General features: G+C 47.2%; 1 protein-coding gene across 1 annotated transcript in view; it reads left to right on the forward strand.

The window, feature by feature from the left end:
- Positions 1 to 7,945: 7,945 nt before the first annotated feature.
- The window catches only part of UBTD2 (ubiquitin domain containing 2), a 48,267-nt gene continuing 38,014 nt past the window's right edge, over positions 7,946 to 18,198 (forward strand). Inside the window, exon 1 of the mRNA XM_065848917.2 lies at positions 7,946 to 8,057. Within this exon, the coding sequence (XP_065704989.1) occupies positions 7,988 to 8,057 (70 nt within the window). The 5' untranslated portion in view covers positions 7,946 to 7,987. The remainder of the gene's footprint in view (positions 8,058 to 18,198) is intronic.

Raw genomic sequence — 18,198 nt, forward strand, 5'->3', positions numbered from 1 at the left:
CTCATTTTTCCTGCAGGTGTGGGTAAAGCAGCTTGGAGCTCCGTTATGATCGGCCAGTTCACGTCTACTGGGGGACCAGGACTACCCAGCTCCTGGCCTGGCCACTTGCCCATCTGTGTCTGGGCTTCGTTTTGGAGAGATGCTGCTTTGCTCCATCACGACGTCCTCCCTCACATGAAGCATCACCTGGTGCCTGGGTTGGAAAGGAGCCGTACCTGCAGGTGAGAATTAGGGGAGAGCACGTGTGGAAATGTGGGGATGTCCTTAAGTCAGCAGAGCTAATGGAATTCATCCCGGAGTGCTTGGGAGGCAGCCAAGGACATTTCTAAAGCGTCAGTGGTTATCTCTGAGAAGTGATGGTGGCAGGACCCAAGGGACAAGAGAAACAAACAGTGCCCCAGCTTTAAAAAGGAGAAAAAGAGCCCCCAGCAGTTATCCACCAGGCTGCCTAACTCTGTTTCTTGGAAAGATACTGGAACAAATTATTAAATAATCAATATAAACACCTAGAAGATAATAAAATGACAAGAAAGAGCCAGCACGGATCTCTGAAGAACAAATCACATCAAATCAATCTAATTTCCTCCCCTGGCAGAATAACAGGCCTGGTGGACAAGAGAGAAGCACATGTGATATATCCCGACCGCAAAAAGGCTGTGTACCCAGTATTGCATGGCAATCTCATGAGTAGATTAGGGGCATATGAGCAAAACAGGAACATAAACAAAATTGCTATAATTTAAGTGTATAAGCAGGAGAAAAAAGCACTTCCCAAACAGGCCGTTTCAAGTGAGGACAGAGGTGCCTGGTTTGTTCATCATGTCCATTAATAACTGATTTGTATGATAGTGAAGATAATACAATTTCCTAAGCTGGAAGGCATTGTAAACAATACAGAGGACAGGATCTGAATTCAAATTGATCTAGATAATGGGACGAAATCTGTAAGCTGAAACTCAATGAGGACAAATGCAAAAGAGCGTGCTTAGGCAGGAGGAATAGAATGTATGAATACAAAACGAGAAATAACTAACAAAGCATCTCTGAAAGGATGATGATACCAATTACTTTATCACTTGTCTGTGTGTGGAGGATTTCTTTTCTGATTACAATGGTTAACCTAGAATTTACTGCTGTGTACAGATATTGTTGATGTTGACAGAGCTGGTAGGAGTTCATGCTTTTTATTTTTGTCAAAGAAAATTTCTTTTCCCAAGGTTTATTCATTAAAAATAACTATTTTGAGGGGACCGTAGGTGGAGGAAAATAGCTAATGTTGCACAATAGAAGCGATCCCCTTCCTATTGTCCTTTGTACAGCAGCTTTCAGGTGTGATGTGAGGTGACATGAATCTGGGCTGTGGTGTTAATTGTAACACAACAGAGGACGCTTCCTGGTAGAAATACTGGAGGTCGCTCCTTAACATGATTTCAGCTGAAGTGGCTTCCTTTGAGGTTCCCAACCCTGCCAGAACCGCTGCGATCCCTGTGTCACTTCTGTTTAAATTGCAGAGTACACAGTGCTGAACTGCAAATTAAAGCAACGCTTCCTTGTCGGGATTGATGGATTTTTAAACTTGGCTCTGTGTGTCCCTCGTTGGCTTCATTGCACGTGCTGGAGGCCACGTCTCCAGCAGAACAGGCCAAGGAGGGTCGTTCACACCGTGCTCCATCACACACAGACGTGTTATTTTCCTCAATTCATAGAAAGACTGTCTAATAATGCGGGAGGAGAAACTGTCTCTTTGTTCATTGGAAATACAACAATAGGATCCTATTCTAAATCCTGAGGCTGTATACAGTATGGGGGACAAACAAGAGCTGTCATGAGCCAAGATCTCTCATTGTCGTTATTGTTTTTTTAATACGCTTATCAAAAGTTCAAAACAGATTTTCAGCCAAGTGTATCATCCCTGATGCAATTCCACCAGCTCAACAGAGTTACAGTATATACGAAATAAGCTTCTCCTCAGAGACAATTGTGATAAGAAGAGACAAGCATTTGACGTACAGCCAGGCAAAGCCACCCAACAATTCAGTGTAAGTGCATCCTGCTATGCTGGGGATCTGGTTCAGGGTTTTATTTTCCCTTTCTGTGCAAAGCTCAATCATACAAAAGAAAACAAAATATTTCACCTCTGCATACTACATGTCACCATTGGAAACTAAGAGCTGGCAAGAGTCTGGGAGATGTGAAGTTGGATCATTTCTCCTCTTGGTAGCACCTGGCCAGCGATAGCTACTGTTGTCACTGTTCTGATTTCTGGTTTTATCTCTATGACTGATAGAAATGAATGGGTCTGGAGCTTGTGCTCACTCACCCCTTGCCCTTTTCCTCTCCTTCCCCTCCGCTGTTGCAGGGACGGTGTTGGACATCCCAACCTGCACGGCCGTGGCCAGTGGTGCCTCTTTTCTGACGTCCTGCCAACCCTCAGAATGGGGAGCAACTGGCGGTGCTGGCGTCCCTGACCTGCCCGGGTGTGCAGCGAGCCCTTGTCCCTTTCTGTGCCCCTGTGTCCCTTCTGGGCCCAGACACACGCGCTGCTGTGCTGTGCTCCCAGCATGCAGCGGGGAGAGCAACGCAACAGCTCAGCCAGGTGTTTCCTACTGCTGAGGAGAGCGGAGGAGGCAGGAATATCCCACTGGAGTATGTCTGCAGCCCCAGCAAACACTTCCCGAGCACGTGCATCTTCTTCCAGCTCTGCAGCCCATGAGAATGCCCAAGATACAAAGCTCAAATATTTGGAATATTAACATCTCTCAATTTCACACGTCCCTTAAAGTAGCATATTTCTTGCATGACTGATCCTGCCATATGGTAACATTAGCCTGTACCATTACCATCTGGCTCAGCTTCAATTTTATCAAAAGCACTTTGACAGGAGGTAGTATCTTTCCTTTTCTACCCCCCCTTCTCCTCCCACCAAAGACTGTGTGATTTCTCCTCAAATGAACCCAGGTTTTGGTCCTGTGTGAGAAGTTTGTCTGTATAGTCTGTCTAGGAAGCAGCTTTGATTTCAAATGCTTTGCTTTTGGCAAGCAGAGCTAAAAATCAAGGAATGAGGGAACTCTCAAAATCCTTCCCAAAGGAACTTCTGGTGTTCCTTAACGCTAAGCCAAAAGAGAAGCAATGGGTCTTAAATCAGCCACTGCAAAGCTTCTCTTCATCGTCCCCTTTCCTCCGCCCTGTCAGGCAGTGAGCAGCTTTACCTACACGCCTGTGACTCTGCTGGTACGATTCTTCCTTCCCAACATGGAGAAGACCCCTCTGTCCATGGATTAACAGCAATTGGGAGACCACATTGCACCTGGGGTCTCTCTCATTCCAGCATCCAGCTTTCAGCACCAGCTGCATCCCAAGGAGGTGCAGCCAGCCCTGCAGCAGGTACAGATGAGCCAGGACACCCCTGAGGTGCCTCCAGCTCCATGTATGGACCTCTGCGAGCTTTGCGGAACCCTGGGTCCTTATGCATTTCTTCCATTCTTTACTCAGTTACATGCTCCACTAAAAAAATTGTTCCTGAATCAGCTGTGACTTCCCCTGTTCCCATTGCTAGTATATGCTTTCACTCTTGCACAACAACAACAACAAAGGAAATCCACATTTCTTACCCTGTTTCCTCTCACTTATTCACGGCCACGGATATTTCTATCATGCCCCCTGCTATGTTAAACCACATCCTACACCCCCGTGTCTTCCCTTTAAAACCTCAGTGTCCTTCCGGGTAGAGAAACAGGATCCTGGGTGAGCCGTCCAGATACCCAATACAATATTGATAATTGTAGTACATGCAGAAATGGTAATAACATAACCCACTTGTGTGGCCTCTCCTTCTGAGCTGGTTCAGTGACCCAGCAGCCCATAAAACAGCTCCTGCCGCATCAGTTTCCAGGTGGGGTCAGACCCACATCCACGCTTGCTCCCTTTGTCCTGCTGCCACTAATCCACTTCATTATTTAGCACCCGGACACATAACACTCCGGCACCCACCCAGGTAGAGAATCAATTCAAATGCGGCTGAAAGAGGAGGAGAACTCGTCCACAAACAGCAGGTCGTGATGAGATACGGTTCTCACGGCTCCCATCGCAGCCGATTAGCAAGAGCTGCCACTTCACATGCTACAAGAGGACAGCTCGCTCAGCTTCGAAAAGAAAACTTAAATCCAGTGCTGCAACAATAACAGCAGGATGTGAACAACGGCTTGGCTGCAGATTAGCAAGAGAGCGATACTCTTTGAATGTTGTCGGAATAATTAAAACCAAAAATCGCTTAAAACGTGCAATTAATTTCTTTTGTCTGTCCCGAGTGTCTCGGTGTGCAGTCAGGAAGGTCGCCACAGGAGGGAAGCAGCGTTTCACTTTTGTTTCTTTCGTTTTCAGGGCGATTTTTTATATTTGCCCATTAGGAAAAGCTCCCTGAAGTGACAAAGCAATAAATATCAACCGGGAAGATTCAGAGAATTTAAGTTGACAGGAGCTGGTTGAGACAGTGGGTTAAAACACCCTGCTTTCAGAAGGGCTTGCAGAATTCAGCATTTATTGAAAATGAGAAGCATCTTTAAAGGCAGGAGCAGCAATAAAGCTGTCATGAATCAGAAAATGAAAGCGGACAGCTCAATTGCCAGCTGCCTGGTGCGTGCCCGTCAGCACAGCACCTGCCGGTCAACACCTCGTACTTTTATATATATGGTCCCTCTACCCACTTTAAAAAATGAATTTGTAAATCCTTGATTTCCACTGCAGACAAAAAATTGAACTTGTAGTGGAATTGCTTATACACCTGGAGCCTGAAGTTAGAGCAACTCTTTTCCCACAGAAATTAAGTATTTGAGAAACACAACAAAATTCTGGTTTTAAAGATGTGAATGAGGGGAGAAATATCTGACTAAACTCTGGACTGATTCATTTATCCATTTTCAAGGTTTCGGGCTAAAAAGCAAAATATTTGCACAGTTCCTGTAGTCACATCAGTACTGAACTGCCCAAGGGAAAATGAGCCTTTCCCCACCAGGCCGCTGGCAGAGGGCGGTGCTGCTGGTACCTTCTGGGCCTCTGGGACTCCTGCAAACTGAAACTGCCAGCAAGGAATATTTGGGGGAATTTCATGGGTTCCTGCAGCAGAACCCACCACCCCTGGAGATTCCAACCATTATCTGTGATGCTGCACCATTAAATAGCAACTTTTAGCCTTTCCAGCGATGCCTTTTCTACAGCAATTGAGGAGAGAAACCACAGAGCTTTGCAGAAATGTCCAAAGGAAAGCTGAAGCACCACCATTCCTCCTATTACTAACAGAGAAGACATACAGCAGCTGCCAAAGCAGTCCACAGGATCAGGCGTTGGGCTTTGCAGAGGTCCTGATGCCTGATGGGGTCACCTCTCTGTGCAGTAGACTTCTTTCCCTTGGTCATTCCAGGAAAACAGACTCCGCTCAGTTCCCACACAGCTTTGCAGTCTCTAGGTGGTGGAGATTGATCCCGGTCGCTTTGGTGTGGCTTTCTAAGGGATGGATTACATTAGTTTGCAATCAGCCTAAAAAAAATCGCTGGTGGGAATTTTGGAATAGCAGCCGGCGTTCCTCAAAACCGCATCTGACTGTGAGTGCTGCGCATCGCGTGGGGCAGGGAAACCTCCACCACGTCACCCGTGAAAATGGGGCTACAGCCTCATTAGCTTTCAGGGAGAGCCATGTGGAAGTAAATCTGAAAACAGCAACTTGCTGAATTTCTTCAGACTCTCTGAGGAGGAGGACGGGCTCAGCATCACACAGCGGTTGGACTCCACGGTCCTTTCCTGCTTCTGCTTCCCGTAGGATCTTTGTTAAATAACCTCATCTCTTGTGTCTCCCTTTCTCGTCTATCAAAAGAAGATGAAAGAGATCTGGGTAGACTTTCACTGTAAGTGATAAGACTTTGATACTACACTTCTGGGTAGCGCTGATAAAAATCCAAATGTTGATGCCTGAGACAGAAGTTTCAGCATTGGTGCAATTTGTCAGCATCTCATACTAGTTCCCACGCAAGGATGAATCATCAGAGAACAGGGATGTATCATACGGTACCATCATGTGATGGCAAAACCCACCACCATTGACTGCAAGCAAACTGTGAGATCCCAGTTGGGGAGAAAAACTGGTGAAGAATACAAAATATTTTAATATCTAGGAATACAAATGTAGATCCACTTAGGGATTTTCTACGTGCTGCATTACCTTGGGCCACGAACCCACCACTCTGGCCCTTCTAGTACAACATGCAGTCCAGTAGCACCTTGTGCCCTTTGCACCGTTGGGTTTATGACCCACAAAGAATAATTTCCAACGATATAGGGTAGTTGTACCTATATGGAACAGCCAATTCACTGCACCATTTAATTTGTGAAATGACATTTCTGATCTTCAAAGTGTTTTACATCCCACATATTGCTGGCAGTTAACAAGTAATAAAGAGTAAGAATTAATTAATCCTAGCCATACACCCAAGAGATATGTAGACAAACATTAATCTACTGATAGAAATAGAGCAACCGAGGTTATGTGACTTGTCCAAGGCCAGAGTGGGTGTCTAGGGCAGAGTCGAGATCAGAGCATAGAAACTGATTGCAAAGCTCAGTCCTTGCCTTCTGTGAAGCTTACTTTGAGAAGGAATATAATTTTCAAAAGAGATAATACATTTAGAAAAAGTCTTGGTTTGCCTTTTGCACTTTATTAGCACCTGGCAAGTGCTTCCTCGTACCTGGGGTCAGACAGTAAATAATGACTTCGGCCCATCTCCAGTGTTCATATACACACAGCACATATATGTATGTTTTATAAACAGCGTGTGCGGAGAGCAACAATGTATCTAATGAAAGGGTTCAGTACCAAATATGCAGAATAACAAGTGCTGATGCGCTATTGCAAAGCTCAGTTTGGTTTTCTGCTCTTGTACCTATCAGCGCACTGAGCTCTGTGTGTAGCAGCGCTTGTGGGGAGCCCAGAGCTGTTACTATGCTTTATTTTTTGCACTATTTCTGAGTGTTCTGACTTACTGCTGGTTGTTTCAAAGATCCACAGTGCATCTGAGAGTGTATGAACCCTAACTCCCTGAACCTATGCCAAGATTGCTACTGAAATAATAGAAGCTGTTGCAGCACTAAGTGCACAAATGTCCTTTTTTTCTTCTCAGAGGATTGAAGTCAGGTACTGATTGACCAAGCAAGAATGACTTTGTTTGTTATTTTAACAGGCGGTCTGTGAGCACATGAGGTGGTTGGATCATTAGCAGGATACAGATTTATCTCTGGGTGCGTGGGTACTTTATTCCCATGTGCAGATGAAATGCGGGAAAGCACGGGAAAACCCGAAACGGCACAGTAAGGAAAAATAAATACATCTCGCTGCCTAAGGCCCAGCGACCCAGCCAGGCGGGCCCTGCTCCCCGACCCTTGCGCCGTCCGAGCCCGAAGCCGCCCGGGGCCGCTCGGCAGCGCTGCCCGCAGCCGGGGCCGCCGGACCCCGCAGCCCCAGACAAAGCCCGCGGGCCTCGACCTCCCCTCCCGCCCGCCCTGCGCCAGCGGCCCGATCCCTGCGGCGGGGCCGATCGCGACGCCCCAGGGCCGTCCGCCAACTTCCACCGGGGCTTCGCCCTGTCCCGCGGGGCCGCCGACCCCGCCCGGGGCATGAGGGGCGGCCGCAGGCTCGGCGGCGGCGCCGGGGCCGCGTTCAGGCCCGGCCCGGACCGCGGGGCGCCGCAGCACAGGGCCAGGCTGACCGGCGAGCCTACCCGGTGCGGGCCGGGACCAGGGCGAGCCCGAGGCCGGGGCGGGCCCCGGCGGGCCGGAGGCGGAGCCGGGCGGCGGGAGTAGGCCGCGCCTCGGGGGCGGTGTTGCAGACCGAGGAGGCGTCTCCGAAGCCACCGCGCCTGCCCGGCCGGCGGCGGAGCTCGGCTACAGGGGGAGGGGGGTGGGGGGGCGGCTCGGCGGCGGGTCTGCGGGCCGGGCGGGCCCCATGGGCGGGTGTGTGGGCTCCCACCACGACTCCTCGGGCAGCCTCAACGAGAACTCGGACGGCACCGGAGGTGAGTGCCGGACCCCGGGGCTGGGCGGGGGGAGCCGGGCGGGCCGCCCCCGGCGCCGCGGGGAGACCCCGGGGCGGGCGCTGCGGGCCGGGGCCTGCGGCGGGGACGAGCCGGGCGGCGGGCAGGGGAACCGCGCTGGCCTCGCTGGCCTCGGGGCGCCGCACCCGCCTCCTCCCCCTCCCCGCGCCCGGTCCCGGTGCGGCTGCCCGGGCCGTAACTTTCCCGGGGCGGTGGGAGTGCGCGGGGGCCGTGCCGGGCTCCCCCGGCCGGTGCACACCCCGGGGCTCGGCGGGGGCCGGGCGGGCGCAGCCCCGGCGGGCAGGGCGGCCCCACTGTGGCTGGGGCTCCGCGGAGCGGCCTCTCGGCCGGCCTGGGCGGCTACTGAAATAGAGACCGGCCGGGAAAGGGCCTGCCTGGGGCTCCCAAACTTTGTTTTCCTTGGGCTCAGCTCCTTGTGGTGTGCGGAAAAGAATTATTCAGACAACTTAGATCCTGGCACTGCTGCGGGTTGGTTTGTTTGTTTCTTTTTATTCTCTCCAAGTGACATGGATGCTTTCCTCCAGCCAAAATTAACCATGCTAAATAATCAATTGCCAGCGACTTCAGATGCTGGAGCAGCCGAGTGTTCAGGTGCACACCTACTGAGCGAGTGTGGCTTATGTGGCAACTGCTGCAGTGGAAGCGGCTTTTACCCTTGTGTTTTTCTCTACCTAAATGTGTGAATGATTGCTTTTTCAACGGTCTTGCGTTTGTGGACCCCTGATGTTCTCCTGCTGAGCTGTATGTGCTTTATAGTCATTTAAAGGCAGCCTACCAACGGGAAACTTGACTTATAAGTAGTCCTCACGCATGCAGGGTCCATAGATTTCAGGTTGGAAATTGCTGACCTAGGTCTACGTTTTCCCATGTGCCTTATGCAATATTATTTATCAGCCTGGTTTCATTTCAGATGCCCCAGCTGGTGGGTGTTCTGTCATATCAGTGACTTTGCTGTCATTCCATAGTGTAAAAAAATGCAGCGCTTACAATTATATCTGAAGCAGCCACCTGCTGATTAATACCAGATAGCAGCTGGACTTTCTGGTATTTCTAAGAAGTGTGTAGGATGTAGTCACATCGTTGTCATTAAAAGGAATTTTACAGCTGTGACTTCCTTACTCTTTTCCTCTATTGAAAAAAAGAAGGGGGAGGAGGGGAAGAAGTGGGTTATCTAAAATTGCGACTGTACTAAGAGGACTTATCAACTGGTAAAAAATGCAAGAGTGTGAGTGTGGAAAGAATCAGAGTATATTAGAAGTCAAAGAAAAAGAATGGCAGGAATCATCACATACCCAAGAAATCTTGACCAGAAAATACCATGAAAAGCTACACCAACATTTGTTCCTAAACCTGTCTCAGCAGCTAGGTGTTATGAGGTGAGATCATGTCACAGAAATAACCTCGCTTTAATTTCCTCACTCTTATCTTGCCTGTGCTGCTGAATGAATGAGGTGATAGGAGGGAAAAATTATGAAGACTTTGGCCGATATTGTAGAATAGTCTTTTTATACAGGCGATAGCAGCGTGTGAGGTGGGCAGGGTCCATCCAGGGGTCGTTGGGTGCTGTCCTGGATGGACCAGCTGGGAGCGCGTTTCTGCTTGGTGTTTACACACCGGGACACGCTGCTGTTTTGGGGTTAAATAACCTATTGTGCTTAGTGCGTTGGAACAGCAGCTGGCTTTTTTGAGATGTAAGAGATGCGAAATGCGTGTCAGCTGGCTCGTGTTGATTCATGCTCTAAGGATAATGTTCCTTAAGGTTGTCTTGCTGAAGTGAGAAGTGATGAAATTTCAGTTGAATTACGGGCTTCTTAGGACTGTCTTAAACAATCAGCTCCAGTGTGCAATAGCCTGTTTTGTAACATTACATAGCCATTCCTGCCTTTCAACAAGAAAAGGGGGTGTAGGTTAAGCTGAAAGAACCTCAGAATATCTTTTATAAATCCAACACCTGAGATGTCAAAGTCCAGTCTGCACTAATTCTCTTGGCTGTACAAATTCTGCAAACGTGCCCATGCCAAGTATGAAATAACTTGCCCTCTCAAGAGAGAGCGTGTGTCTTGAGACATCAGCAAGTGAACCAGCTGAAGCACAAGCGCACATGATGTGGTGACTGGACCTGTGCAGAAAGGTGATTTATTCCTGTTTCCCATATAAGGCTCATTTCCTCCAGCTCCTGAGCTGTGACCTGCCCTGGTGTGTTCGCTTTCAGGTTGCTGTCAATGAGCAGGGCCAGATCATTTATAAATCTCAGGAAGGTATTTTGGAACAGGAATATCTCACTTCTAACCAGGGTGTTCCCAGTGATGGACTGATTTTGGGGAGGCTTCATCTTTTCCCCAGGCTGGAAAAGTTTTTGGAGAATTACAAGTGGTCAAGCGATTGATGAGATGGTAATAGCTGCACTTGATGCTGTGTCAAAGTGGGAGCTGCATCTCCAGTCTGATTCATACCGGTCTCAATCTACGAGAGTCCTGTGAGCAGCTGGTGGAATCTTGCTCAGTTGTATCACTGGAGTTGAGGTGAGGATTTGTCACATCCCCGTATTCTCCTCGGTCCTTTTGTCAATCACTGGCACTTCCCATTGCTTCTGTGCTGCTCGGCAGAGCTGACAGTGTGCCCTGGCCACCTGGGCCTCCTTTGTCTTTTACTGGGGGTATTTTTCAAGGTCAAGATGCTCATGTGTATCCAGAGAGTCTTTTCATATACTTGGGTGTGTCTCTGTGCGTAAGTTTGAGTTAATAAAAAATACAAGCTTTCCTACGTGTATAGCAGCTTATTGCACGTTTCTGTTTGCATTGGCCAAAGCAGGAGGAGTCTGTTCCTTAACAAGAATTAAACAGATGCTGCTCTGCCCATCCTGCTGGAAGTGAAATGGGCTTTGCAGATTAGTACCAGCTGTTTCATTATAGCTGCTCTTTTTAGCAAGTTTGCATTTTGACAGAACACTGTTTGTTCTAATTGGGAAAAAGTTCCTGTCTCGGTGCTTGGTGCATTGTAGTCCAGCACAGCTCTCTTGTGGTGGCCTGGACGGTGAGATTGATTTATTGGTGACACTTTAAAGGAGATAGAAAGAAGAATAAATGATGATCGTTAAGTGCTTTATAGACACAGTGGGTTGTTTGGGTTTTTTTCCCCATCCCTTTAGCTCAGCTGTCTCCCATCAGATATTCCAAGCTTTCAGGAGCCCTTTTTGCTGAGTCTCGTCAATTCTGCAGGATGGTGAGACTGGGGGAGAAATAGCTGTTCTCTGGCCACTTACAGGTTGAATTCTTCTGTTGTGTGTTCAGAAAAGCATTGAGTTTGGAGTTAAGTGCTGGAAAACTCTGTACTTGTGCCTATAAGAAAGGTTTAAGAGCTGATCAGGTACGTTCAGACCAGCACAAACAGGAGAACTCGCATTGCCAGCTCGCCATCCCCACAGACATGTCCTTTTTGGAGGGTCGTCTGGAATCTATTTTCTTTCTTTGGAGGGGAATAACAGGAAGGAAAAGAAGAAACATGAACAGGTTCATTTTCTGGCAGACTTTTACCCCTTTTAGAAGTTGCATATTACTTTGTCGTGGTAAATGTCAGCAAGGCAGTTATCTGTGTGGAATAAGGAAAGGGCAGGAGATCCAGTTTGTAGGAGTCTGGGCATGACAAGTTATTACAGATTAAGCTTTTTAACTGCCGCTGTCCCATTGCCGCTGCACTCTGCCTGACGTGATGTTCTCCTGCTTGCCTGTGTGCTTATCGCCCTTCTTCCTCAGAAAAGCCAGTGATTCTGGTTGAAATCTGTCGTCTTTACTGCTGCCCCATCACCCAGCAGTGATAACAGGGATGAGTGGAAATAGGGCTGCTCGTCTGACTGATGTGCTAGAACAGTTCATTAAAAATACAAGTTCCTCCTGCAGTATTTGATACAGCGCTAGAGCGTCATTGACTTCGAGAAAGCCAAATATTGTGCTCAACTGCTGTGTTTGGTAGTTGGACAGCAACTTCTTAAATATTTCCTTTGCAGTGCTGCATATCACATGTCCAATTTGAAGTTACAATAACTGCTTTCATGGGGCTTCCATGGAAGACTGACCAAGGGAATTTGCATATTAAGCAGTCAGATTTGTTGCTCACAATTGGACTAATACACTAGGGCTATGCACAGCTTGCGCAGGGGCTTAAACAAGCGTCTCGTGACCAAGCAGTTAAGAGCCTTTGGTGCCTAGCCTGGCTATGGGGGCACACAAAGGATCTCCCATGCCCACATTGCCTTTTGCAGCGTTTCCTGTTGGTTGGTTGTGGTTGATGTGCCTGTCCGTGCTGGGCTTTCATTCCCATCTGAAAGAGGTGGCTCTGGGTTTCAGGTGGTCCCTGCTGAGCTGCGATGCAACCTTGAAATGCTGTGCAAAAGTAATATTACATCAGAGCTGGAGTGACCCCTCGAGGTTATCAGGGTCTGTGTGTGGATCTTCTGCTGAGAACACCCGGTAATTCAGTCCCAAGTATTTTTCTACCGGATGGTATGATGCTTTTAATTCATAAACTAATAGACTCTGTTTTATTTTCAGGTGATAACAAGTAACTCCTAGAAAATGAAAGAAAGTGTTATTTTTAGTGTTAATAAGGGCTGACAAACGCAGCTGTTGAGTTTCCTTTTTGGCGTCGTTCCTCCATGTAATTGTTTGTTTGGTTTCTAGACGAAGTGATTTGTTTTAATTTCTTTATTTGGGATTTCAATGTTGAAAGCGACAACATCCTCCTTCACTGAATATTAAGTATACTAATGGAACATTCATTCTGCTTTGGAGATTTTTGATAAATGGAAAATATTATTAGTTGCCTGTTTGAATAAACTCTAAAAAGCAATGATCCACTCTTATTGCAGCAGGTAATAGGATAGTTATTATTTTTCATGTGAATGTTGAATAGTATAATTCGTGAGTCACAAATTATAATACAGTTGAAGCCAGAAACAAAGCTTTGTCTTCTAGTTAAGTTGTGCCAATTCCTGCAAGTCTTCTTGCAGGTACAGAGAAGGACCAAGTTGGCTACAGGTGGTGTGGTCACCCAGCTCTTGGGGGGAAAAAAGGAAGAAAATGTGAAAAACTTCTGTGTTTGAGAAACGAATACAACCGTTCCTTTGGTTTATAAGCAAAAAATGACTGTAAATCTTACAGGGTTTGATGTAAAAAGCGCTTTCACCCTGTCCTGCAGACAAATGCTGTGTATAAAAATCAGGTACGTCTTTAGGCAGTTGTTTCCAATTTGCTTCACTGCCTTAAAACTCACTCTTTTGATGCAAATACTGGCCTTCATGATCCTTCCAATTCGTTCTCACCAGATTAAAATGACTTTGTGAGCGTGGCCGGGGGTTGAGTCCGTCCAGCCGGCTTGCCCAGGCCCTGCTGTGCAGGAGAACACGGGGAGCACTGTGTTGTTTCCCTTCCCGTGGGGTGTCCCCTGAGCCGAGGTGCAGCTGGGTGTTCGGCCTTGAGCTTTCCCCTGGCAGAGCTGCCAGCATCCCCGCCTGGGCAGGGAGGAGCGTTTGTGCCACCCAGCAGCCAGGGTGAAGCAGGGAGGTCTGCGTGCGGCCTCTCATGGGTTTACAGCGTCTAAGTGGCAGCTTAAAAGCAAGAGCCATTGGTTCACCTTCATCTTTTCCACATATGGGTGCTTCGGGTGCAGTTTATGTGGTTTATCATCCCCAGCTGGAACTCTTCCCTTTGCAAAAGTCACATTATGAAATCGAGCCTTTTAAATCTTGCGAATTCTAGTTTTAAACACTACTGCACTTAGCTGTAGTCATCATAATTGTAGCAAAAATAGAAAAAGTAGGCGGATGAGGTGGTCCTTGGATGTCCTGCCACTTCAGGATGCTGAAAGGCGCCGACCTTGGGTGATGAGTGTTGCACATGTTCAGCAGGGCTTCCAGTGGCGTCTACTCGCTTTGTTTGGCACAAACCTGCGGGCTCTGGTTGCTCCCAGCGGTGCGAAGCCTTTGGCACTTGAATTGCGACTTGGCGGGGCTGGCGAATCCGCATCGGGAGTGAGTGTGTGGGACACGTGGGATCCACTCACCGGGGCCGCATCTGTGCCACGCTCGGCATGGGAGTGGGGAGAGAGCGACAGGGCTCCATTATCCGGAATCAGAAGGGAAAGGCTGGGAAGTGACCCCTTCTGTGGAGCACAAGGAAGAAGAAAAAAGCTGGAGTCAGTAACCTGGTTTCTGGCCATTTACTGGAACACTTTACTTGCACCCTGAGGTGTTCACTTACAACTTAATCTGCTGCCTATATGTTGTTTGGCCGAAATCTAGGGTTTGAAGAAAGAGAATTGTTTTGCTACTTGGGAAGCAAAAGAAGTGCAGGTTCAGGTTTTTTAAGAAGAAAAAACACGCGTAACCTTTTGCTCACGTTGTGATTGTGTTTCCAGTGTGAAAAGTGCGGAATCTAATTCAGTGTTTCATACCAGGTGGGCACATCCAAAAGCAGCGAGTGCTCATTGCGCTGCTTGTACAGTCACTCGATAACACCTATAGCATAGGATATAACTTGGTATCTTACCATCTTGACCTGTGTGCAGTAAAATAGGCAGGCTGCCTAATGCAGTTTATTGAAGGTTCAGCTGGAAGGTGAATTTTGCATTTGCTGCCTTGTGCGGACCCTGGGCAGATCGCGCACTCTTGGTCAGGTAGGAGGTTCCTCCTTCCACACTCAGGTTTGTGTAAGTGAGAGGTGGATGAAAGAAGGGGCAATGCAAACTGTCTAAAGGGGTTTTGTTCTGTTTTCCCACCATTGAAGTAAATTAAAAGCTACGTCTTAAGTGCTGAAGGGGGCTGGAGTTTCTTAGGCTACCTTAAATATTTAAAATGACATAAGTAGCCTGTCATCCTGAGACTTCGCAGTGCTGAGATGCAGGTTCTGCAGGTGATAAGTGCATGTGCAATTCTTATGTGCTATCAATTTCCAGGAGCTGTTCTGCATCCATTTTACCTGTTAGGACCTATTTAGTAAAGCATTTGAAAATCATACCCTGTAAAGCAGAAATAGTGGTGGGGATGGGGATCCTTGCTGCCGTGCTTGCGTATTAAATCACTTCAACAGCTCCTCCCTTCATCCTTTTCTCAGTGTCCGCTTCTCATCTCCCCCCTTCCTTAGCAAACGTGGTTTAAAAGGAAAAATTCAGAGCCCTGCTGGAAAGCCATTTGTGGGAGGAGATGGGCACAGCTCTGAAGAAATGATTCTTCACTTCTCTAGATACTCAGATGTGCTGTAGGATTTTATATATGTAGATATATAAAAAGACATCCTTGCGCTGAAGGTTAGGTAGAAGGGAGGGGGTTTGGGGCGTTTCTGATCCATCGTGTGGTTTTACGGCATCTCAAACATGAAAGAAAAGGTGCTTTACAAACGGCAGTGAATGTGTCAGTAGTTTTCAGCAAGAACAGGAACTGCCCGGGGGAAAAGATTAGAGACTAAAATGTGAAAATGTATCATATGATGCTGTCCATTGCGTGTTATCTTTGCATGGGTTTAATAGGGAAAGTTCACCCTTAAAACATCCAGCTATCCAATCTACTGTTATTGACACTTCTCTATAAATAACTAAACATTTATAGTTCGTAACAACTTACAGTTTATAATAACTTATAATAAATGCAGCGACTATAAATAATTGTCTTGCCTGGGATGGCATTGGGAGCAGAGTACAGCGGTTTGGGGTTGGAAGCTTCTTACCTTTTTAATCTTAACATTCAGCCATGTAGCTCAATTTCTGCTTCCACGCTGTGATCAAGGGCACTCTGGATTCATGAGCAGCTTCTCTCATGGCATTTACTGTGTCGTTTTACTTTTCCGCCACGGAACTATCATCTCCTGTGATTTCTCATCTGTTTAGGTAAATACAGTCTTTTTGTAAAAGAGCACCTTCAAAATAGCAGGTCGATCTGCAGCTGCTGAATGCCATTTGCTTCTGCCAATTTCTTTCTTGGCAACACGCTGCTTCTCGGGCACCCGAACCTCCCGTAGAGCATCAGCAATCACAGCGGAATGGCCGACTGGCGAAAAGGTAAATGGTTTGAGTAAAAATTGCTAATTCGCACACTTCGTATGTACTCGTATTTCTTGGCAAAGGGAAACGTTGTGAATGTCAAAAATGCCGGACTTCTCAATTCCTTCAGCGTGGTTTCAGATGCATTTACTTCATCTCTAATGCAAGTTAAAGCTGTGGATGTCAAAATAATGTCTTTGATGCAGGACGTTTAGCTTTCAGTTGGGCTCACACCCAACAAAAGCATCTGAACCTCTATTGCGTGAGTCACTGTGTTGCGTGTATGTGCCCCATGGGGGACAAGAGGACCTGTCCTGTGTGTGAGGCTGTGCTGGAAGTGCAGATGGGACACTCGGTGTCTCTGGACGTGGAAGCACATTTTAGATGGTTTTCTGGTATGGGACCACACTGCAGGTAGAAGTCCCAGATCTACTTTGCTCCAAGCTCGTTAACACACGGGCTGAAGCGAGGGCAAGAAGACACGAGCAATAAACAGTTTGGAAGTGTTAATGGGAGGCAAAGCGTAGCACACGTGTTAAATAGTTTGGAAAGCAGAAACGTTACGTGAAGCTTGGACTGACAATTTCCCCAGCTCTCGCTGGGTGCATTCGCAAGCAGGCTATATTTGGCAGTTAAACATACGTTCAGATGAAGCTCAGCGCTCCAGTCCTTCACACCTCCACGTCGCAGCATCCTTCGCTGTGCCCGGAGCCTGTTGGGGATGAGATGCGAACGCCCCACGGGTGAGCAAATCCCTTCCTTTGCCCCAGCATTCCATACATGCCGTGCATGTGATGAGCAGACCCGCTGAGCGCTGGAAGTCCCAGGTCCCAGCTGAGGGTTGGCACTTCGGGGGGTGAAGAAGGGGAAAGCTGTCAAATATCTACTTAAACTTCTTTTTAAGAGTTGGAACTTGCTTGTGAATTGCATGTTGATGACTTGGCTCAGTAAAATACAGAACAGACTGATTTATTTTTTTCGCTATGTGCCTACAGAAGTACATTAAAAGAACATGGGTTGCTATAAATACAAGCAATTATCCAATAAAAATATGTTCTGTAAAGCGCTTATCAATATCAGATATTATTCTAAGACAGGTTTAAATGCTCATTTGAGATAAGTTCTTCACATCTGTAGACCTCCATTGTATCTTCATCCAAACATAAAACTTGTTCTGGTGCCAAAACAGCTTGAATTGCAAGAAAAACTCTCAGGAGTATTGAAACCACGTTGCTCAGTTAAAGCCACATGCTTTAAATCAGACGTGTATTGTATAGACTCATGCTGATGTTACTCAGTGCAACTTCCCATCGCTGCCTTAATAACACGAACAGAAGCAAGCGCATTTGTTGTACGTACCCAGGACACTCCAGCTGCTGCAATGATATTACAGCACCAAAAATAGCTCCAGAAACACTACAGGTGTGGGTTTTGGCTTGAACCGAAACTCCTTCGGAGTGGAACAAGGGAAAATGCATCATTTTAGTGTCTCTGGGAGAAAAAAGAAGCAGCAGCGTTGTCAGGACAAGTGGGCATGAGTATTGTGGTTTGGTATTGTAAAGCAATACCAGGATGAGAGTCCTTTAGGTTGAAATAATCCTCTACCTCTTGAACTGTGGCTGGTGATACAGACTTTCTAAACTAGTGTGAATGGGAAAAAACAATCCAGCATGCAGAAAGATTGGCTGTGAACCTCGAAAACCAGATTAACTGTATTTGAGTGTTCTTTTTTTAATGATGTGAATCCTTAGGAAACAGCGGGTGGTTCAGGGCTGCCTGGGCCACCAATGCCTTGGAGAGATTGTGACATAAGTAACGGCACGAGTCCACATTTCGGTTTCCATCACCTTTTCTACCTGTTGTTTCATATGGAAAGAAACGTGACCAAAATAAACTTCTAAAGGAAAACTTCACAGTTTCGTGACCTTGCGTATCTCTCATGGATTCAGTCCTGCTGGTCTCTTCTTAAAACCCTGTTTCTTTGGGGGAGATGCTCTTGGAGCTGGAATGGTGCAATTCCCGAGTACAAGTCATAGTTGGAGTCTCTTGTGCCAGCTCATGAACACGATAAATT

Source organism: Patagioenas fasciata, chromosome 14 (genome assembly GCF_037038585.1).
Source record: "Patagioenas fasciata isolate bPatFas1 chromosome 14, bPatFas1.hap1, whole genome shotgun sequence".
In the NCBI taxonomy this organism is placed as follows: domain Eukaryota; kingdom Metazoa; phylum Chordata; class Aves; order Columbiformes; family Columbidae; genus Patagioenas; species Patagioenas fasciata.